We start from the raw sequence: 23,472 nt of genomic DNA, 5'->3' as shown, positions 1-23,472 counted from the left end.
AATCCCCTCAAATCCCCTCATTTGAGACGATTATTAAAAACGAAGCTGGCAGAGAAGCTTACAAAGGAAATAGAAAGGTTGCCTGGCACAGGATTGAGGGTCAGTGGATGAGGATAGGGCTTCACGATTTTGAGGGGCTGTCAACCATCCCACCGACAACTATGGAGGCATCCTAGCCCAGCAGTGCACTCACCTTGTAGAAGAAGTGGAGCCCTTGGCTGAAAGAGAAAAGAAACCAAAACCAGTTATTTAACCCAGAAACACACTGTTCTTACGTAACTTTTGTGGGGGGTAGGGCAAAGGTTTGCCTCCAGGGAAGCTGTGAGGAATTGTTGAAATCACCTCTGAGTCACAGGAATCGCCTATGCTCACTCCAGTGGGGTGGCCCAGTATCTTCCAACAGGAGGACCAGTGGGCTGGGGCTTCCTGCTTTCCCATCTCTGGGGGTTCCCAAGGTCATATCCCAGAGCAGCCTTCAGCCCAGGAGGGGCCAACTGCCCTGCCTCTGCCTGGCCTTACTTCCACCTACTATATGCCTTACCTGAGACCCTAGAGGAGCCTGGATCCCAGCCAGGGTCCTTCACTGCTGGGGAACAGATTCCAGCAGAGCTGGAGTTGGGGGAGCAGGTGCAAATCCTATGTCTGTCCTTAATTCACTGGCTGTGTGACCTTGGGTGGTTACTTCCCCTCTCTGAGCTTGGATTTCAGCTCTCCAGCTCTCACAGTTGGGCTGGACATTCATTTATTCTCATGTCACCACTTTTCAAAAAAAGGATCTTAGGAGGGAAGAAAGGGCCCATCTGGTTCAGAGATTTTAAGCCTATGATATGGGGCATCCCACAGAGAAGTTGCTGGGGTTTGGCCACTATCTGACTCCCATCTAATTGTAAAATTGTAATTAAAAAGCAACCTGCACACCAAATGTGCTCTGCACTGCACTTTACCAGGCTAGAAGCTGCCACCATGCAAGAATATTCCCTGCCGGCTGAACGCCTGGTACCAGGGCAAACAGTGGATTCTTAGGTGAGCTGGTACCAGTTGGGAAGCCTGTGGCTCAGCATCCAGCGTCTGAATGGAAGCTAATGGACTGCAGAATGCTGGGACACGAGCTGTCTTAGGGTGTCCAGTCATGAGACATCAATCACCCTCGTTTTACACTAGAGAGACTGGGTGCTCCCTAGGGACCTCGCAAGGGTCACACAGCTGGTAAGCAGTAGAGCTGAAATCAGGACGTTTCACTGCGAATATTGAAGTAGACGAGGGCAGACTCTTCCAGGGACCATGAGAGAAGGGTCATCTCGTTAAGGAGGAGATGCTGCACAGAGTGGTCCCAGACACTGTTCCTGGAGACTGACCACGTTGGACTCTTGGCTTCAACCCCTTAGCAGCCGTGAGGCCCTGGGCAAGTTCTAGAACTTCTCCATGCCTCAGTTTGCTCATCTGTAAAAGGTTAGTGAAACCGCTGCAGAGGTCTGTGGTGAGAACAATGCCTGGTGCATCAGAAAAACTGAGTGAACACTAGCTGTCACTGTCACCAGGGCCTCTGTGTGAAGGCTGGGCTCTGCACACAACTAGACCCGTCACTCAGGGGCTGCGTGGCCTTCACCAGTGACTGCAGCTCTCCAAACCCCATCTCTCTTCTGGAACACCCAGTTCCTAACGCCCAAGCCCACAGTAATGAGAGTGCATGTGCCAGAGCCTGACATGGTACCCAGGGACAGGCCTGGGATTTCACTAATGGCCACCAGAGGTGCCATCCGATGGGCTGGCCTCAGTGGGCAGTGGAGCCCACTTCTCCACCCTTCCTGTGTGAGGGCTCTCTGTGGACTTAAGGGAAAGACCACTGGGTAGATCACTTGGTGGAACCTCTTTCAGACTCTAGACAGACAGGGCCAGACTCCAGCCCTCCTGGAGGGGGAGCTAAGGCTCGGCCAGTACAGCCATTACTCCCAGCAGAGTCCTTCCAGCCCAGCCAGGAGGGAGGGAAGCTTGAGGAGCCAAGGTGAGGGGATGCAGAGATGTGTGACTGATGAACAACATGCCCATCGGAGCCCTGCCCAGGGGTCCGGGTGCAGAAAGACAGCTCAGGACAGCACTTGGTCTGTGGCACATGGTGGATCACAACCAGCATTTTAAGGAGAATTTAGTAAATATGACAGAAAAGAAAATATCAGAGTTCCAATTTTATCTATAGGAGTGTGGGGTGAATCAGGTGGAGACATAAAATGTGTTTCTCTAACTTCTAGTCAAGTAAGTTTCAGAAACACTGGCTAAATTGTCTCCTCCAAGAGTGGCAAAGAGAACACGTATTTTCTGAGGGCTGAGAATGCATGAGAACTGTTATTTTATGTGAGCTTATTTGTGTTTCCTAACTCTTCTCCAAGGGAGGAACAGCTATACCCATTTTACAGATGTGGAAACTGAGGCTCACAGGGGTCAAACTGATTGTTTAGGGCAGATAACAAGGCTCTGGAATCCTGGTTGGTGCGAATCCAAAGTCAGAAGCCTTGCCACGGCAACAACTACACACATAGGCCTGCACACAAACAAGGGCATGACGTCCTAGCTTTGCACTTATACCCTCCTGCTGTGGACTCCAAGGCTGTGCAGCTTGCCACCATGAGAAGAGCTTTCCAGGAAGGTGGCTTTTGTTTCTGGGCTCACATACGATACTAACAACAGGAGCTAACATTTACTAAGCACCTGCTGTATGCCAGGCACTCTCCTAGCACTTTTCCATGACATCACCCACTTAATTTTTCCCAATAGTCTTGGAGGAGGTGCTGGTACGATCCCCACTTCCTCCAGTCTCCCAACTAGGGGTGGGCATGTACCTGGATGGGTAAGAGGAAAGTAGAAGTTTGCTAGGATCCCTGGAAAATCCTGTTTCTTTCTTGAGACCCTCCCTTCACGCCCTGGCATCTCCCTGCTCCCCACGTTGGTAGTGGTCCCATGGGGATGTGAGGCCTGGAGTGGTGATGGCTATCTTGCAACTGCAAAGTGAGGCGGAGGGAGGCACCCACCAGGGGGAGGGAGCCACCCACACTCTGGCCTGGTAAAGGTGCTGTGCCGGCCCTGACAGGACACTGCTACCACTGGGCTTCTTGTGGAAACAACTGGACTTCCTCACAGCTTAAGCTACGTTAGGCCCAAAGCACCCTCATGGCCTCTCCTTCTTGGAGGGACAGCCCAGGGACCAACTCTTCAGGAGGAAGAGGAGAATCCACGCACCTTTCTTCTGTCGGATTCGGAGGAGGTAGAGGGCTGCGATCAGCAGAGCCACCAGCAAGGCACAAACCACGCCCACCACAATGAAGATACTCCGGCTGTCATTATTGTCTAGGGACCACAGGGAATAGAGGCTTCATGTATGCAAATTAAAAACGGTGAAACTTAATACCCACCACCCCTTTTCACCGCTAGGTAGGCATCATTAACTGAGAACACCTGGCCATACATATTTTGAGCCACATGAGCATGTTCATGGGTATGCACACACTTCCCCACCTGGGTCACCTGTGGGCAATGCAAAACCATGCTGAGGTGCCTGGAGGAAAAATGTGTGTTGCTGACAGTGATGGAGGAACCCTGGCTCAGGATGTGGGCAGAAATCTCACTCCCAGGGGACAGAAACATGTTCCTTCTCATCTGGAATGAACCAGAATGGCCACCATGGCAGCACAGGTCCATCTGAAACTCTGAGTCACAACTGGCTGTCACACATAGGCTGGGGGTGGGGGGGTGGGGGAGGGCGTTGAGGGACGGTGAGGACTGGCAGACGTGCAGCTGACTACTGGACTCTACAGAGCTCTCAGGAGCTGTCTACTCATCTGTGCCCGGGACCTGAGCAGAGGAGCTCTGAACTCAGGACCCTTGTAATGGAGACTGGGTAGGTAGGGCTGGCGCCAGGGCACAGGTAGGGAATCCTGCACTAGCGCATTGTGGGTTGTCAGGAGCAGGGTTTGGAGTTGCAGAAACGTGGGTTCAAATCAGTGCACTTGGTTGTGTGACCTTGAGCAAGTCATTCAAACCTCCTTCTATATACTGACTTCTTCTTGTGTTATTGAGGCCAATAATAATCTCTACCTCATTGAACAGCTCTGAGGATTAACTTGCTAACTAAACAATCAACCGAGTCACTCACTTACTCTCTCCTTTTTAAGAGTATGTGCTGAGTGTCCACTATGTGCCAGGTCCTGAAGCTACGATGCTGAACAAGACAACCATGGTCCCTAGCAGCTGAGTCTTAAAGCTGAAGGGTCAAGCACATCTTCTTTGACACTGCCATGAATAAGTGAAGAGGCCCAGAGAGAGACACTGACTTGTCCAAGGTCACTCAGCACATCTGCGACAGAGCCAGAGTCGAAATCCACATGTCCTATCTCCTAGTGTAGTGCTCATCCTATGAAAACCAGGCATCGGTGACATCAAAGGGTCACCCTGCAGGGCCCCAAGGCTCCTAGAGCTCCCCTGTTCCCTTAGAGATGCACTAAGGAAAGAAATGGCCTCTACTGTAATCCATTCAAAAGGACAGCCAGGTGCAAGGCAGAGCCATGCTAATGACAAGTGATGGAATATTCCATAGTGGCACCAAAATGCCAACGAGGTGCTGCTACTTTGAAGAGAGATATCTTGAGAACAGGTTGGAAGGGGCTGAGAAAAATCACATCCAACACCTCTCACTCTAACAACAGAGAGGCAGGGCTGTCACTGTCTTAAGTGGGCATGGACCTTGGCCTAGAAATGCTCTTGGGGAAATCGTCCCCCAGAAACAGCTGCACACGTAACAGAGTCTGTGCAAGGTCATTCATTACCGCAGTGATTCTACTTGAGATAAGCCGCAAAGATTCTGAAGCCCCCATCCCATTCCAGGGCTGCAGGCTTGCAAAGGAGGCCAGGGAGACAAAGCTGAAGTGAGAAAGAACAGCGGGAGGGGGTGGCTGGCCTGGCATGGTGACAATCTCAGTCAGGTGCAGGAGCAGGAGGCAGGAAGCTAGAAACAGACAAATGTCCCTCCCTCCCTTCTCTCTCGAATGTATGCTTCTGTCAAAAAGATCTACAAAGATATGTACCAAACTCTTACCAGTAGTCCCTCCTGAGGTGTAGGCTTTGGGCGAGGGGCACTCACTTTAAAATTCTACTTTGTATCTACAAGACTTCTAGATTATTCCATAATAAACATAAATGACTACTTTTAATGTTAAAAAAAGATAAAATTTAAAGTGCCAGGCCAGTCGGCATTGAGGCCTCACCCTGGGGTTTAAGTGTTTCCTGGTCCTTCTGGCGGGCAGAGGCCACAAGGGTATGGTTTTTGGTGACTGCAGGCTGCCCGTCATGCTGCACCTGGCAGGTGAACACCACATCTTCCCTGTGGGTTGATGAATTCACCAGGAGCCAGCTCGTCCAGTTAAAGGTCCCATCCTTGTTCTCTAGGAGGTTGGAGGCCACTGAGGGAGTGTCTGTTCGGGACACGTTTCCATTCTCCAACCAGGTCAGCTGTAGGCGCTGAGGGTAGAACTTCTTCACTTGGCAAGTGACATTCACCTGGTCCCCTGCCATGGGGTGCTGGGAAACCTCCAAGGTGGGCGGAACTGAAACAGCACAGAGCAGAAGCTCTGACCTTATGGAACAAACAGATCACAGCGGAGGGGCCGAGAACTTAGCTCCCACCACATACAGCAAGGGAATCACCCAGAACACTGCCAGGCATGCAGCAGGTCCTCAAATACTGACGGCAGTCTTTGCATATGAATGACACCCCTAAGTACAGTGCCAGCACACAGTAGGTGCTCAAGGACCGATAGCTCTTATTAGGGCAAGAAGGAGTGAAATCAAGACACACAGCCCCTGGCATGCAGTTAAAACAGAGTAACTGTAGCAAAACAAATGAAATCACCAATACGCGGTGGCTTGGAATACAGCAGGTGCTCAATAATTGGAAGCGCTATGGTAAAGCAAATGAGACTGCCTAGCACAGTGCTTGGCAGGTGGTCGGTGTTCACCAGGCAGCTGCCATGGAAACCGGGGAGGTGACTGTACATCCAGGTGCAGGGTGACTGGGAGGGTCTGACAGGAGTCAGACTCCAGGCAATGGAAGGCCTGGAGCAGAGTGGGGGAAGGGCAGGCTCCTAGGCTTGGGGGCCAGACCTGGGCTTGGGCTGAGGGTGAGGGGCATCTACCTCGAAGGGTCTCAGACAAGTTGGCAGTCCCACGAAGAGGAGGGCCCCCCTGCAGGGTCACGTGGGCCACCTCGCAGATGACCTGGGAGCGAACGTCCCCCGGGGCCAGCATCAGCTTGGTTGTGCTAGAGATGCTGTAGGAAGCGTTGTCTTCCTCTGGGTACACAGTGGTCTGAGAGGCTGTCAGTTCATTCCCGTTTTTGAACCATCTCAGGGTGATGTTTCTGGGGGAGAAGCCATGCGACTTGCAGGTGAAGTTCACTGTCTGCTGAGGCGTGGACCTGGCCATGGGGCCGGACACCACAGGGGGAGAGGGTTTGGCTACAAGAGGAGCATCAATGAACAGTAAGCATGACGGTAGTCAACAGCACTAACCATACGTGTGACACTGTGGAGAAGCCTCAGCCCTCCTGATAGTGTGAGGAGAGCAGTGTCATCTCCTCATCACACAGAGGAGGACACAAGGTTCCAGAGCTGAACTGTGAGTTGGGCCCAGGGGCTCAGGTGCAGTTCCAGGCCTGAGTTCAGAGTCCCTTCTCTCCTCTGCCAGGTGACTTCCCACCAATCTGGGCACAGGAAGGACATTTCTGATGGCTCTCACTCTTGGTATCCAGGGTTCCTCGCTGCCTCCCTGGAAACCTCAGAGAGCCTGTGCAGCTTCCTTACAGGGGAAGCAGGGGCGGAGCAGGACCCCATGGAAGCCAGAACCAGGCTGGCTCGCTGACCAGAGGTGTGGCCATGGCACAGTGCGGCTCCCCCATATGTGAAATGGGACAGCAGGCATTTCTCTTTCCCTGGGGTTGCAGTGAGGGGCAAGTGAGGCAATGCATGCAGTTTTGCTTGGAATTTAACATGGAAATGCTTCTCAGAACAAAACATGGATCTATCTTTATCCCAAACCTAATTTACACCCAGAGCTCTCTGTTCAGGTATTTATGAATTTCCTCTCATTTTCACCCTTTTTTACAAATATTCCACAGGGTCTAATCTGTGCTACCCCTGAATCCGAGAGGGAGGGAATGAAGGGATGTTTTCCTGAATCTGCATTCTTTTCTCAGGTCAGTTTTGGGTTGAAAACCAAGATCATTATGTGCTGAGGAAGCCAAAGGTCATTAATTTCTTAGTCATGGCTTAATTTCAAGGACAGAAATACGGAACTACGAGTAGGCAGTAGCTGTCCCGTGTCCTGAAAGCACACCCACATTAGTGAATCAAAACGGGGGGGGGGGGGCATTTTACCCATAAACGGTCCTACAGGGTACCTCCAAGTTGTTAATTATTACCCAACACCTTGTAAAACAAACACAGGAAATATAAATATTTACATTTGTGAATATTTAACTTCCTAAAACTCATCAAACATGTTGAGGACATGGGAAGGAGGTGTCAATTGAATAAGTGAAGTCATGAAATCACCAACAGCCTGGATGCCCCTAGAGAGATGAGGTGCTGTGCTCAGCTGCCAGTCACGGGCAGCATCTTGGGCATCTGGCCCTGGGCTGGTCTCTCCTCGCCCCTCAGCTTCTTCATCCCTCTGCCAGCCCTTTTAAGGGGGGTGCCCAGTACAGTCCCGTTAATGGGACAAGGCTCCGGGAGGAACACGGCTGGTCCAGGGCATGCATGCAGTGAATACAGGGCAGAGCTCATCTCACCACACATACAACTGATTAATTTTAGCTTCTCTGTTCTTTCTTCCTGTGCCTCTGGGCCTGTTTTGGTACAAAGTGGATCCAAACACTACCTTGGTAACATGTGAGGATGGATGTAAAACACAGAATCTGGCATACAGTAGGTGCTTAATAAGCAACACCTATGATTATTATCATAAGATCTGGTCGTGACTACTTCTGAAACTACCTATTTGTTCTTTTGGCAGTAAGAAGGCAAAACGAAAGCTTAGCAGAAACACAAGGAGAGTCCCAAAGCCTGCTCCCCGCAGCTGCCATGCAAAACCCCAAATGAGAAAAGCAGCAGAAACCAGCAAATTATGATTCTCTCCCTCTTCTTTTAATAATCCCCTCAGGAAACAAGTTTGGCGAATTGGCTTTCAAAACACAAACGAGATCACAGGCGTATTCCTGCAGATTAGCTATTTACAGAGAGCTGGGAGCATTCTGAAAGAAGGAGGACAGATTTTGTCCGTGACATTTTGGTGTGTTGAGGCTGGGAGGGCTCTGGGGCTGAGCGGCGAGCATTTGTGGGGATTCCAGCACCTGCTCAGACACACATGTGCTTGAAGACGGGAAGGTCCCCTAGCAGTGACGCTCAGATCTGAGCAGGGTGTCGGCTCCCCTCCTGGGGCTGGAGGACAGGAAGCAGCTCAGCCCCAGGCATGCTCCTTGGGAGAGTGTCCTGGCCGCTCCACTGGTGCTCATTTTCCCAGGAATTGCCACGGGCTCAGGTTATTCTGAAGCACCCAACCAACCAAAAGCTCCTCTCCCAGTCCCGGTAGCTCAGGGAGCCAGCTTTGTCAGGGGTAAAAATAATTCAACGTGTCCTCTGTGATCTCTGAATATCCAGCTCAGGGCTCTTCTGCCCATTAGCATCCTCAAGACTAGTTAAAAAATTCACCTGCCCAGGCTCATGTCTGATTAAGTTAGTTAGAATATGTAGAGGGGAGCCAGGGTCTGGAGAGCTTTTTTTCCCAGGCAATTCTAATGAGCAGCCCAGGTTGAAAGGTTCCCAAACCCCACTTACATTCGGGGCCTGGGAAGAAGGGTGACCCCGTCAAGGTCCTGTGGCTCGGACATATCACTGCCATGTTCATGGGATACTGACCACCTGCTAGGCCCTGCTCTAAGTGCTTTATGGGCATTTGCTCGTTCAGTCCCTGCTGTGGCTCTGTGGGGTCATGCTGTCACAGTCACAGACAGATGAGGACACAGGACCCAATGTGGGGATGACTCATCAGAGGTCACAAGCCAAAAAGCAGAGCTGGGTGGGGGCCCAGGCTGTGGGGGCTGGCCACGCCCTCTGACGCCCAAAAATCACCTAACCCCCACATCTGGAACTTTCTGGACCTCTTCTCCGATCCTCAGACCTCTGACTGGCAGCCTGATTGTTGCCAGGTCACAGATGGGACAGGGAGGACCTGAGGGAAACTGAGGCTAGCCCAGGATCGCACAGTTCTGGCAGGACCACCACCCAGGGCTCACTGAGGGTCTGTCCCCTCCTCCGGCTCACTATGTTCCCCCCAACATGCTGCCAAGGCTGGTGTGCTGATTCCCTTGCTTGGGGTGAGGAAATGAGTCCAGCAAAGGGAGCAGAGTCACAGCCCTGAAGGAAAACCTGGATTTGGAGCTACCTCTCCTTGCTGGGTGATGCAGACAGAGCCTCAGATCCTCCCAGTTGTCTTAAAAGGAGGACTCCACGATTATCACCATTTTATAAGTGAGAAAACTGAGGCCGAGGCAAACAAAGGGGTTGCTCCTCACCCCTCACTGCATCCCAGGGGGGCTTCCCACGGCCTTTAGCTTTCACCGCCACAAAAGAGCAAGCATCCCACCTTCTCCAACCCGACAGTGACCACCACCCTCCTTGGCTCTCTGACATTCTCCCCTGTAAGAAGTTATGGGGAGGGGTCCCTCTGGGTGCCCAGACCTGCTGACCCTGCAGAGGGAAGATGTGAGGTCCCAGCATCTGAATCTAGAATATGAACTTTGGCTCAGGAGCCCGAGACACCCTCCAGGATGTGTCTCCCAATCATCCTCAGTCTGCAGAGCCAGGAATGGGGTGCCCAGTTTTGCTGGGATTGTGGGGGCCCCTCTGCTCTGTCCAGGCCACTGCCCCAGGCTGCTCAGTGAAGGAGCAATATCACACAACAAGAAAAGACTCCTGATGCTCTTACATGTGAGGAGATGGTCCCCAGGAACAGGCTCGACACTTCATGAGATGTTGGCATGTCTATCTGATCTGGGCATGTGAGGCTAGCCTACCTCCCCCCATCCCAGAACTCTTTTTTCAAATGCATATTGCTGAAGAACAGAATACAGGATTTTAAAGGAGAGGGTTATAGCATTCTGAACCTTTGGAAAAATGATGAAAAGGAGAAATACTGGCTTATTATTGAAACGGTCAGTATAACCTGGTTTTACGCGGTACCTACTATGCACCAGGCTCTTCCATGGAAACAGTATCCAAAGCTGGGGCAGGAAGGAACCTGCAGGAATCAGATGGGTTCTGGAATGATCTCCTCACTCACTGGATACATGAGCAGGAGCAAGACGCTGTCGTCTCATGACAGGCTCTGGATTTGTACAAGGGAGGTTGGGCTGGATGGGGCCTTCATGTGCTGACATCCCAGGGTTCTGGACCCTGGGCCTCTGGCAGAAAACCCTAAATGACCATCTTTGTGTCAACAGGGAAACCCTCCTCACCCACATGGGGCACCTCTGCCCTGGGTGAGGACATTCCGAGATGCCCCAGGTCTGCTGGGAGCCTGCCATGACCGTGAGTCAGTCACTGAATCACATGAGGGTTTTCTGGATAGATCCACAGCAAATGCTAAACCTCTGGCATCTCCTCCAACCAGGGCTGTCAGGGTAAACAGTGCGTCTTTGCCTCTCAGGAATGTCTTTTCAGAGCGATGTTTCCGAAGATAAAATAAAGAAACACATTCTTCCTTCTCTCCACCCTGGATGGGTTTGTCCTCATTGGATAGGGAGGGAATGTACACTTCATGAGAGGGGAGCCCTTGTCTGTTTTGTTCCCTGCTGCTTCCCCAGCACCCAGAGCAGAGCGTGCATACAGCAGGTGCTCAGTAAGTGCTGAGTAGAGAGAGGAGTCAGCCACATGGAGGGGAGTGCTCTCTGGAACTTGGGTTGAGGTCAGACCTTGTGACTGGGCAAGCCACTCAGACCTCCAGTCCCTCATCCCTGGAATCAGAGGGCTGGTCAGGATTGAAAAAGGTATGAGCTGTGGAGCCTGCAGACTGAGGTTCTATGTTTTCCCACCATTTTCTAGTCTGAGCAAATAGCATGACCCCCAGGCCTCAACTTCCCTGATCTATGGAAGAGGCTGAAATAGGGGCACCCACCACAACATCCAATTCTTAGCTGGTGCTCAGACAATGGAGGGCATTCTTACTGACTTGTCACAACCAGGGGACAATGGAGGCTCAGGCCATACTCACCGCTCACGGTGACCAGGGTACCTGGTCCAGACTTCAACTCCACATCGGGGTTTCCTTTCTGGAACTTCACACAGTAGTAGGTTCCCGTATCTGCTGGGGTGATGTTACTGATGCGGATGGAAAAATCCATGTTGTTCCTCTTTGTAGAGTCTGAAACATTTGTTACTCGGGAGAAGTGGCCTCCTTTGAAATGGAAGATCAACTCCCGGCCTGGCCCTGTCCCCCTGAACCACTCAACCTTCCCAACGGGGATCAGGGAGGTCAGGGTGCAGTGCAGAGTGGCTGTCTCTCCAGCTGCGACAGACACTGACTTCTCAGGCTGGATCACCTGCAGCTCTGCCTCACCTGCCACACCTGGAGGGGAAACAAAGCAGTCATTTATCCATCCTTATGTGATCCTGCATGTTTCCTCAAGGGTTGATCCACAACAGCACGTTGAGTACACCGTGAGCAGGCCTTGACTCAGCATGTTGCATGTACACGGCACAATGAGCCTGTGACGTGAGACCCTATCAAAACCCAGTAAACTGAGGTTAATGATGTGCCAGGGAGCAGGCTGGAGGGCCTGAGCCCTCTCCAGAAGCATCACGTCTGACCTGGGCTCTGAACCTACCAGGATATAAGGGGCACAGCGGAGCAGTGGCTCAGAGGTCGGGTTTGGGGCGCTAGTACGATGTGTGTGGGGCTCTACGGGGAGCTTAGATTCTCTTTGGGGCCTGGCTTAGGAAGCAGGTCTCCGGCAGGGAAGCCACATGGAGCAGCTGGGGCGCGTCCAGGCAGTGGAGTAGTGAGGCGGGAGGACTTGGATTTGAGTCCTGGCTTGGGCCTCACTGCTCTGTGACAATGGCCATCCCTTGGGCCAAGAACATCCAACAGGAAATGGGTGTGGATGGGAGTGCTGCCCTTGGTCTGAGCACATCCTTCAGGGCTCACAAGCCTCAGTTTCCTCATCTGTCAAACAGTTACTGCGATCCCATCTCGATGGATCTCTGGCATGACCAAGTGACAAGCCTCGGCCAGGGACAGTTGCAAAAGAAGCATCTAGTCTTTGGAGCCATCTGACCTGGCCGGAAACGTGGCCCGCCTTTTATTTACATGTGACCTTGAATTTATCCATTGATTTCGAGTCTTAGTTTCCTTATCTACAAGACTGGTAGAGCAACCGCTAGCCCTCTGCTTTGTTCTGAGGAGAAAGTGCGATGGCACGTAGAAGTTACTTAGTATCACTTGGGGCACAGGGAAGCTACTACTGTCATTACACAACCAATAAATGATACAAGGGGGAGGCTCTGCTGTGTGAACTTCATTCCTGCTCTTGTTGATGCACCTGCAGGCCAGGCCGTACTGGATGCTGGGGACACACAGGGGTTGGATACATGTCAGCCCTCAAGGGCTTCCAGGCTGGGTAGCTGGAAGGCTCCCTAGGAGTGGTGGAGGGGAGGAGCCTGAGCCCCAAACTGGAGAGGAGTGGGGCACTTGAGACAGAGGACAAGGTGGTGATGGGGGTGGGGGACACCAGGAAGGTGACCAGGCAGTGGGAAGTGGCTGGGAGAAGCCGCTGAGATACTCAGGTCGAGGGGCACGCAGGGACTGATTCTGAGCAAGGTAGGGTGGGGGGAGAGAGGACAGATCATAAGGCCCTTGGAGAAACACAGAGACGGGGAGATAGAGAGGGGGACCTCAGACATAGGCCGAGGGAGAGACAGGCATGGACAGTGAGTGAGGGGAATGGAGTGGGGGGAGAGAAGACAAAAGACAGACAGGGAGTAGTGGCAGCCCGGGGTAGGGCGATCTGTCTCCTCCTGGTCACACGCTGACCCACAGTGTCGCCTTGTCCTGTTCTGACACCTTGCCTAGGTCACCTTTGCCTTGTACACCAGAAAGGATGCAGCTGATGCCCCTGAGCAGCCCCCTCTGGCTCTGGCTGGGCAGGAGAGAGACCTCGGAGTCTGCCACCTGCCCATGGCCTGACACCACCCGCTGGCAGGGACAGGGCGCTTAAAGGCTGGGAAGCCCCCCGACTCCAGGCTGCCCTCATGGCTGGCAAGCCTGGGGCCTCAGAACAGGCCTCTCTACCCCTGTGCCTGTTGTCCCAGTCCTGACTCCCAGGCTAGAGGTCACCCAGTTCTCTTGGAATGTGCCAGAAAGCCAGAGCTGCAGCCAGAGGGTGGCTCGACCCTCACAGGGGAGAAACCAGAGCCCACAGTGGGGCAGGGGCTCAGGGTGAAGCTGGTGGCCAGGTGTGTGACAGGCGCACGGAGGAGGCCCACCGAGGCAGCCAGCAGCCCCGAGACAGCACAGGCAGGTGCCAACAGCATGCGGCCAAGAACAACCCCAGTGGGTCTGCATTCTAGCACGGGACACTGGAGGAACTGGAAATGCCGCCTGGGGGAAGCGCAGGCCCAAGCGCTGGTTTCCCTCTTAGCCAGCTCAGCACCCACCCTCTCTGGGCCTCCATCCCATCATCCATCAACTAGGGTACCGGTGTCTGCTCCACGGGATGGTCATGAAGACGAGGACACAGTGGGACATAACTGCCTGCCTCATGGGTGCTGGGTAAATTTTAGTTTCTGTTCCCATTATCATCACCAATCTAACGTTTATATCCTTGATTGTCATGTCCCCCCCCACCCCCCCCCCCGACCAGGATGTAGCATCCACAAGGAACTGTTTCCAACCCCCTGCCTGGAACAGTGTCTGGCACACACCAGGCCCTCAATAAATACACGCTGAATGAACGCTCATGAATGAAGGAAGGAGGGATTTCACTTGCTCCTGGGCAAAGCCCCTCTCTGAGTCTTTGCTCATCTGTTGAATGGAGCTGCCACAGGCATACCCAGGAGACCGTGCGAACTGGGCGCCCGGGACCACGCCTGGCCCCTGGGTGTGCAGAAGAGATGCCAGTTATTATTATCCTTATCAATAACACCACACAGGGCCGTGAGTCAGCAGCTGGTGAGGGGAGCGGCGCGAGCAGGAGATGGCTGCAGAACCAGGCGTGCAACGTGTTGGAGCAGGGCTATTCTTGGGGTGCAGCCGGAGGCCTGTAATCACACCCTGGGCAGGCGACAATAAAATCTGGAGTTGGGTAGGGCTGGTCCCCCCCCTTTTTTTAGCTCCTCTTGCGCTCTCTCCACCAACTGCAGCCAGATTTAGGCGGCTTAATTAATTAGCTAGTGTTTATAAAGCGTTTGAAGAATTTTAAAAGTGCGACGTAAGTGCCAAATATTATTTTAATCTGTGTATATGTGTGTTTTTTCCAGCAGAGAGGTTTTTTTCTTGCTTGCTTGCTTTTCTTTTTCTCTGCAGGTTCTGTTCTGGGAACCGGGCTTGTTAAAAATCACTCCTGCGGTTCTGGGCCTGGGGTCATCATGCTGGCATCGCGGACAAAACCATTTCCTGCTCTCTCCTGCCCTCCTGGCAGGGAGAGCCGCTGTCCAGGGGCCTGAACCGTCTCCAGGAGAAGAGGGCGGCTGGGCAGGCATTCTCGCACGCTGCTGGTGGGAGTGGAAATTGGAACATCCTCTCGGGAAAGCAGTTTGGCAGGATGTACCAAAGGTGTGAAAGCTGTTCACCAGCCTTTGCAGGGCTGTTCCATGAGGACATAGCCCCAAACATGGCGTGGGGTTCCCACATGACGATCTTGAAAAAGTTGGGAAAGAACCCAGACAGTCGAGACGGGGATGGCTAAATGAATTACGGCCTATCCCTTACATGGAGTACAGGTAAGCCCAAAAAGCCACCACCAGGAAAACTGGTAATGTGGACATTTTTTGGACATCATAATTTTAAACGACACTGTGATTATGCAAATAAAACCTGTTCGTTGTAAAGCTTTAGAAAAAAACAGAAACACAATAATAATCTCATAAAATACCATCAAAGGTAACTGCAATCAACATTTTGAGGTAGTTAAAATATGAGTGAGTAAAAACAAGGTAAAATCGGACTCAGATAACTAAGATCATGAGCAAACATTCTGCTTCGTTCACTCAAGCGCTCTCATAAAAATAAAAAATTGGAAATATCCTAACGTCCAAGAGAAGGGGACTGATCGATCCCATGATGGTAAACCCCTATGAGGAACAAGTGTACAGCCATTAAAAATGATGGTGTAGAATCACAATTAGCAACACAAAAATATATCATGAGATCAGGGTCAGTCACCGAGTGACACATTCAGTGTGATCTCAGGCTTCCAAGTTTAAAAGGAAGTACATATTAAAGATTAGTAGTGGTTAATTCTGCAGTAGATTTACAAGGGATTTTGCTGTTTATGCTTTCTGTTTGCATGACTTGTGCAATAAAAAAGTAAGAAAAACTGTGCTTTCAGTATGATTATGACTTTGTAAAATAAAATAAAACTCTTTTTAAATAAACAACAGCAAGGTACTATATACAAGGCCATAAAACGCCACACTCTCTGGATCATGAATCTAAAACTGAGGGGTTTTTTCTTCTATTTTGGGGATTTTTCAGACTTCCTAAACTGGAGGAGTATTAAATATTTACACTATCCTATTTTATAATAAGGAAAATCTATACATGTAATACATCTGTCACATACATGTTCACTGTTGAAATGAGCCTGCCCTCCAGGAATCTTGTCTGTGTGTTCACTAATGTTTTTCCCCAGCTCCTGACACAGTATCTGGCACAGATTAGATGCTCAAGAAACATCTGCAGATATGACTCGTCCCTGGAATATCTAGAGACAAAGGTCTAGAGTGACAAACACCATGATGCTGAGGTACATTATGTCCGGGAAACGAGGCCCAGGGTTGGCCCATTGTCTTTTTCACTTGAAAAAACAATATCACTGAAAAACAATATTCACTGAAAAAACAATATATTGAAATCTGTTTTTTCAGTGAATATTTACTTCTTTTGGAAAAAAAGTTTAATGAAATAAAACCTGGGAGTAAGTTTTCTAACAGGAGAAGTCAGCACAGTGGGTGATGATGGCTCCCTGTATTTGTTGTAAGACAGGCTGGAGGTCACTGTCAGATTGCCACAAACTCAAGGTGCCCAGGGGCCTGGAGGCCATGGCCAGAGCTCTGGCTCAGGACCCTGGTCAGGTGCAGAGAACCCCTGGCTCCCACAGCAGGAGTAGTTCAGTGGCCCCTTCCCTGTCCACGACCATTCCTGGCTGTTCTCATGGGGGTAGCTGCTGGTTTATGATCCCCCACTCATACCTTGTCAGGGGCTGCCTTTGGCCCCTTCTGGATTATGATTTAGGGTTGTGGGTGAGAGCGCTTTTAATGCAGGAGTGTGGAGGAGTGTGCAGATGCAGATGCAGGAGTGTGCACATATGTGCACACATGTGCTGGGCAAAAGGGGTGTGTGCACCTGTGAGTATGTGCAGGAGATGATGCATGTGTGCAGCTGAGTACAACAGGGCTGCTCAAGAGTGTGCACGAATGGTGCCCAGTGAACAGTGGCACAAGGGGGTATGAGCTATGTGCGGGAGAGTATCTGAATTGTGGGCGGCCTGGGTATGTGTGAGCATGTTGGTGGCATGAGAGGGTGTGTCCGTGCCCAAGGGTGTGAGCAGATGTCTGGGAGGGGTATGAGCACGGGGCTGCCTGTGAATGTGTGTGCCGGCAGGGGAGCATAGGAGTGGGATGTGTACGTGCATGTGTAGGCATGTGTAGAGAGAGTGTGTGTGTGGGGAGCCTGAGTGCGATGGGAGTGGTGTACACACGAGTGTGAATGTGAGTGTGTGCACTGGCAGAGTGTTGTGGGCAGGGACAACAGCGTGTGTGGGGACCACTGTTGGCATAACATCTGTGTGTCCACGTGCCCAGCTGCGAAGGTGTCCAACATGCATGGGTTTCCACACATAAGGGTGGTGGGGGGGTGGGAAGAGCCACTTCCCTCAGGTTTGCCATCAGCTGCTGGTGGGCAAGGCCTGGCATGGCAGCTGGTCTCAGGCACCTGCTTATGCTTACTACGTGCTCATGTGGTGAAGAGGCCAGGCCCAAAGTCTGGAACCCATGGCCCAGGGCAGGTAGCAGACAGTCCCTGGGACTGATCCATGCAGGGCTGCCTGGTGGATGGCTTATGGATCCTGCGGTTTCCCAGAGGCGGGGCTCAGGGCTGGATGCAAGTTTGCCAGGCCTCCGACAGCCACAGCAAGGCACTGACTTTCTCTGGAGGTGGCCTGGCTCATTGTGTCCTCCTGAACCCCACTCCCATGCCAGGCCCAGTCCTAGATGCTACAAGACACAAAGCGGAGGGCAATGGGTCCCGGCCCTTGTGGGGCAGAGTCCCGGACATAGGCAATGACCACCTGTACAGAAATAAATGAATGAAGAGGGGCTTAGGATAGGGTCTCGGGAAAGGGGTGGGATGTGGGGAGACCTACTGGAGGTTGGTGGCCCCTGAGTGGGGTGGTGAAGGCTGACAGAGGCTGGGGAGATGAGAAAGCATTCCAGGAAAGGGGACCCATAGGAGCAAAGGTGCAGAGGAGAGGAAGAGCTCTGCACAATCCAGGGACCAGGGCAGAGTCCTTAGGACATGTTCGCCGGCCTTGAGCCAGCTAGGATGGGGCTAGCCCGGGACTGGGCTTCAGGTGCCTGGGGCTAGCCAGGGACCGGGCTTCAGGTGCATGGGGCTAGGCGGGGATGGGCTTCAGGTGCATGGGGCTAGCCAGGGACCGGGCTTCAGGTGCATGGGGCTAGCCGAGGATGTGCTTCAGGTGCATGAGGCTAGCCGGGGACTGGGCTTCAGGTGCATGGGGCTAGGTGGGGATGGGCTTCAGGTGCATGGGGATAGCCGGGGACCCGGCTTCAGGTGCATGAGGCTTGCCAGGGACCAGGCTTCAGGTGCATGGGGCTAGCCGGGGACCAGGCTTCAGGTACATGGGGCTAGCCAGGGACTGGGCTTCAGGTGCATGGGGCTAGCCGGGGACCGGGCTTCAGGTGCATGGGGCTAGCTGGGGATGGGCTTCAGGTGCATGGGGCTAGCTGGGGATGGGCTTCAGGTGCATAGGGCTTGCTGGGATGGGCTTCAGGTGCTTGGGGCTAGCCGGGGATGGGCTTCAGGTGCATGGGGCTAGCCGGGGGTGGTCTTCAGGTGCATGGGGCTAGCTGGGGATGGGCTTCAGGTGCATGGGGCTAGCCGGGGATGGGCCTCAGGTGCATGGGGCTAGGCGGGACCAGGCTTCAGGTGCATTGGGCTTGCCAGGAACTGGGCTTCAGGTGCCATCCGCACAGTAGGCTATCACCAGCAGTGGTCTGGTGCCGCGGACAGACCTGTCGTGCTGCAGTAGGCACAACCCCAGCTGCATTGGAGCCAGCACAAAGGGGGATGCACAGGGTCTTGTCCATAAGATGAGGATACTTTCTCCTCCACCCCGACTCCAGGCAATTCTGGGAACTGGGCACTGTACCATATCCTTGCAGGGAGTGCGCAGACCCTGGCACCCCCTCCACACAGCAGGAGAACCCCTGCAGGGCCAGCAGTCTAGAATCAGGGTTCTGGGGCCAGAAGACCCGTATGTCTCATCCTCAGCGGGGGTACTTGGCAAAGTCCCTCTTCTCTGAGCCTCCTGCTCTCTGCAATCTGTAAACAAGGAGGTACCAATGGCTCTCTCCCCAGGGTCGGAGGTTAGTGGCTCAAAGAACTGGACAGAGGATGGTCTCCCGCCCCGTCACGTCGCACAACCCATCTATGAGCAGATCTTGCCAGCTCCACTGCTAGGATTTGGCCAGACTCTGATCTCTTCTAGCCACCTGACCGCACCTCTGTCCCTGACCTGGATCCTTGTCTCAGATTCCAGATTGGCCTTTTGTGCCTTCCCCTCCTTTTCTCTACAATACACGCTCTCCTTGTAGCTAGAGGAGCCTCTAAAATCTAAGCCAGATAACCTCTTTCTTTGCTGAAAACCCTCCTGCAGCCTTCACTGCACTAGAAGTGAGACTCAGAATCCTTCTGGTGGCTGCCAGGGCCCTACAGTAGCTTGCTCTCAATTGTGCGAGATGCTGAATGGATTCACCTCAGGCCCTTTGCACCTGCTGCTGCCTGTGCCTGGTAATCTCATCCCCTAGATACCTACACTCTGGCTCCTTTACCTATTTCAGGTCCACCTGAAAGGCCGCCCCTAGCCACTCTGTATAAATTTCTTTTCTTTTATTTATTATTTATGATAGTCACACACACAGAGAGAGAGAGAGAGAGAGAGGCAGAGACACAGGCAGAGGGAGAAGCAGGCTCCATGCACCGGGAGCCCGGCGCGGGACTCGATCCCGGGCCCCCAGGATCGTGCCCTGGGCCAAAGGCAGGCGCCAAATCGCTGCGCCACCCAGGGATCCCAGCCACTCTGTATAAAACACTATCCCTTTTGTATGCCTTGCTCTGTTTTATTTTCCTACGTATCACCCACCACCCAACATATTACCTAGGTATTTGCCGATTTCATTAGCACCACCTCCCTACCCTAGACTTACTTATGAGCCCTTTGAGAGCAGACACTTAGTTTTGTTCCCTGTAATATGCTCCAGGTTTATGTCAATACCTGGTATTTGCTGAATGTATGTTCAGATTTAGATTCTAACTCGGCCACTTCTGAGACCCCAGGAAAGGTCTTGACCCCTCTGGACTTGTGGTTTCCCATCTGTAGAATGGGGATGATAATAACCCCTAGGATCATGCTAGAATGAAACAGGCTGATGCATGTGAAGAGCCTAGTACTGTGCCTGGTAGAGAGGAAGCATGTAATGCCGGGCAGCTGTTACTATGCTGCAGACATTTAAGGACAAAGGAGAGGATGGATGATCATGGTTTTAAGACTGAGAAGCTAAGGATTCTCTTCAGTGCAGAACCTGCTCTGCCCCAACACAGGCATGAGATTGCACACTGCTGCATCTGCTGGCTAGGAGGCCTGGAGGCGGGGAGGGCCAAAGGCCCTTGTGAGTATTTGCTTGGTGGTGAAGGGACCTGGAGGTGATGAAGCAATGCCTTCAGTGTGGCCTTCTCTGCCAAGCAGCAGGGAAAGAACTCTCAATATGTGTCCTTTGTATCTACCAGGCCCAGGAGGACCTCTCAGGCAGGGAGAACATACAGGGGACACAGCTACCCCATCCACTGTGCTTGGTGCCTCAGTGACTTAAGGACCTTCTTCTCACCTTCCCATTTTGCAGATGGAGAAACTAAGGCCCAAAGGTGGGGCCTGGAAAGGCTGAGAATGCATGCATCCTCCCTACCACATGCCACATGGTTCCTCTAGGACAGGCCCCCGTGCTGCCCAGCTATGCTCCCATGGGTACCACATATGCGTGAGGTCACATAACAGGGAGCCCCCACGTAACTGTCCTAAGCAGCCCAGAGAGAGGAGTGCTGTTGTCACCAACCCCCATCCAGGTGAGGCAGCTGTAACCCTGAGAGGCAGAGAAGGGGCAGAGGCAGGACTAGAAGAGAAATCTGCTCCCAGAGCTGGTGCGCGATCGTTTCTCCCTGTGATGATGGAGTCCCCTCCAGCTCAGGCTTCTGGATTCTCACGCTGCCAAGGATCGCACACATTTTCCCAGCCGAGATAAAGGCCCCCTTAAAAGCGACACGCATTTATTAAATGACATTTGCCAAGGCTTCAGCACACTCTGCTGCCGACAGCAGACAGTCTCTGGATGAGCTTTTTCCCCAAGCTGACACTATCCACTGATGCCTTTTATAGCGCTCCTTGCAGCTCACAAAGCACTTTCCATAGCTCTTAATTCCCTTAACCCTCAACAGTTCCCCGTGTGAGAGGAAACAGTGGTTCCAGGTTCCATTTTGCAGATGGAGAAACTGAGCCTCAAAACAAGGAAAGGCACTTGCTCCAGAGCACATGCTTACAGAGTAAGTGGCACATGTCAGATTCGAACTCAGCAATGGGCCCCAGAGCAAGCACCCACTCCACTGCCTCCCCTGCTAGAGAGGGGGCCTGGGGTCTCATAAAGACAAAGGGTGAGTGAGACAGGCATCTGGGTTGGAGCATCAGAGATGGCAGGAGCTCACAGGGGGGCAACCAAGGGTGCCTCCGCATCACAGAAGGAGAAATTGAGGCTGAGATGGGCAGCGTGTGGGTTTCAGGTCTTCCCGCCAGTGAATGATGGAGTGGAGGTCCCACCTGTTCTCTCCAGCCCCAAACCAGGAAAAGATGACCATGCAACAAGAACAGCAATAGTAACCATGATGGGAAAGCATCACACATCACCATCACCGGAGCACGACCGGCCTCGCCAAACCTCCACGGGGACCCAGCAAGGCAGGGCCGTTACTGCTCCCATTTCACAGAGGACAAGACTGAAGCTCAGGGAGGTACAGTCCCTTGGCCAAGGTCGTGGGGCTGCCGAGCAATCTGACTCCACCTGTATCTTCACCTGCTGAACTGGATGGCCTCACACAATGAATGGCTCTTTGGGAGCAACTGACCTCAGGCTGGGCCCTCCACACCAAACCCTGCTGAGAGACTGGAGCACTAATGGCATCACGTTTCATGGGTTGCCAGCTCATTCATCACAGTGCCTACACCAGGGCAAGCAGTTTTGTGTAGCCAGAATTTTAGGTACAAATGTGGGGTCTCTTGGCTACCTCCCTCCACCCGGGCTGACCCTGATATTTGTGTGCTTCTTGGTGCTTTGAGGATCCTATGACAGCAAGATGAGTGGGGATTTGTGCAGTGGGCATGGCCCAGCCACAGAAGTGAGACTGTGTAGTCGTCAGGGCACGACTCTGCTTTCAGACTAGGGTTGCTGCCTGTGTGCCCCGAAGGCTCTGAGCTCTCTCCTGAAAATGGGGATCGTAGCACCCACCTGTTCCTTCATTCAGCTGTATGTATTAACCTGCCTACTGCTGTGTGACAGTTGGGAGACCAGCCCCTGTGCAAAGGCCTCAAGAGGCCCAGCAGCAAATAAGACACTTATTCTCATGTAGCTTACATTTTAGCGGGGGACACAAGGCTGAAAGAATGACACAAATATAGAAATGGCTGGGAGTGCTCAGAAACAAATTTGTTGTCATGACAGAATAACAAGGAGAAGCCGCTTTCAGAATGGGGTGGCTGGGAAAGGCATCTCTGACCAGGCAAGACCACTGTTGAAACCTGAAGGAAGCAAGAGCCAAGGAAGGTATAGGAGAGAAGAGCATGTGCAAAGGCCCTGAGGCAGGAAAGAAGCTGGTGTGTAAGACAACTAGAACGAAGGCTGCTGTGGCCAAAGCCCCCAGACAAAGGAGAGTGTGGTATGAGATGAGGTCAAATAGACAGATGTGGTCCAGAAAATACCAAGTCCCATGAATCATGGTAAGAATTTTGGTATTATTCTAAGTGCAGTGGGAACCAGGAACTTGGGAGCAGGAACAAAGAGGATTTGATTCACCCACCTGCTCTGGGTGATGAGACGGGAGGAGGCAAGAACGGAAGCAGGAAAGCGGTGATGAGGATGCTGAAGCACTTAGGGCCTAGGCTCGAATCCTAGCTCTGTACTTATAGGCTGTGTGATCTTGGGCAAGTCACTGCACCTCTCTGGGTCTCAATTTCTTCATCTGTCCAATAGGTATAATAATAGTTCCCGTCTCACAGAACTGTGGTGACAATTTAATAAGGTGATACATAGCATACTGATTCTATACATGGCCTGACATGGTCAATGTCACGGTACTCAGTGAACCAGACCCTATTTTGTCTGGCCCTGACCTCTCCCAACTGTCACACTGTCTATCTCCCTTCACTCCAGCCTCACTGACTCCTTGCTATTCCTGGAACTTATTCCAGCCTCAGGGCCTTTGCCCTTGCCACTCCTGTGTGGCTTGCTCTTCTGATATTCCCATGGCTGCTCCTTTAGTGTTATTCAGGCCTCCGCTCCTCAGAAAGGCTCTCCCTCTGTCTCCACTCGCCTTCTATTCCTTTGTCCTGTTTTACCTTCTTTATAGCACCTGTTTCCACCTGATGCAATATTTACTTGGGTCTGTTTTGCTTCTTCGCTAGAACGTCAGCTCCATGAGAAGAGGTGTTTTTGTCTACCCATGCTTGTATCCCCAGCAACTAGAGCCACCTGACACATAGTAGATGCTCAAAAATATTTGTTAAATGAATATTTATAATTCAAATGATCATAACGAGAATAGTAAAGGAGTTAAGAGTAAACTGAGCCTGGGATCTGGCTTTAAATCTCACTGGCTACA

At 52.2% G+C, this 23,472-nt stretch overlaps 1 protein-coding gene across 4 annotated transcripts in view; it reads right to left on the bottom strand.

Annotated features, from left to right (window-relative positions):
- Positions 1 to 23,472, bottom strand: part of SIRPA (signal regulatory protein alpha) — a 42,192-nt gene that overhangs the window by 11,010 nt on the left and 7,710 nt on the right. For 3 of the 4 annotated variants that reach the window (XM_041732572.1, XM_041732571.1, XM_041732573.1), the window contains 5 exons: positions 11,311 to 11,664; positions 6,180 to 6,500; positions 5,253 to 5,591; positions 3,232 to 3,339; positions 194 to 218 (listed from right to left, as the gene is read on the bottom strand). In XM_041732572.1, coding sequence (XP_041588506.1) covers positions 194 to 218; positions 3,232 to 3,339; positions 5,253 to 5,591; positions 6,180 to 6,500; positions 11,311 to 11,664 — 1,147 coding nt within the window. The remainder of the gene's footprint in view (positions 1 to 193; positions 219 to 3,231; positions 3,340 to 5,252; positions 5,592 to 6,179; positions 6,501 to 11,310; positions 11,665 to 23,472) is intronic. The other variant, XM_041732574.1, reaches the window with a different exon arrangement.

This window comes from Vulpes lagopus, chromosome 18, assembly GCF_018345385.1.
Source record: "Vulpes lagopus strain Blue_001 chromosome 18, ASM1834538v1, whole genome shotgun sequence".
Lineage (NCBI taxonomy): Eukaryota > Metazoa > Chordata > Mammalia > Carnivora > Canidae > Vulpes > Vulpes lagopus.
The sequence above is the reverse complement of the archived record's forward strand: the minus strand, read 5'-3'. Positions and strand labels throughout refer to the sequence as shown.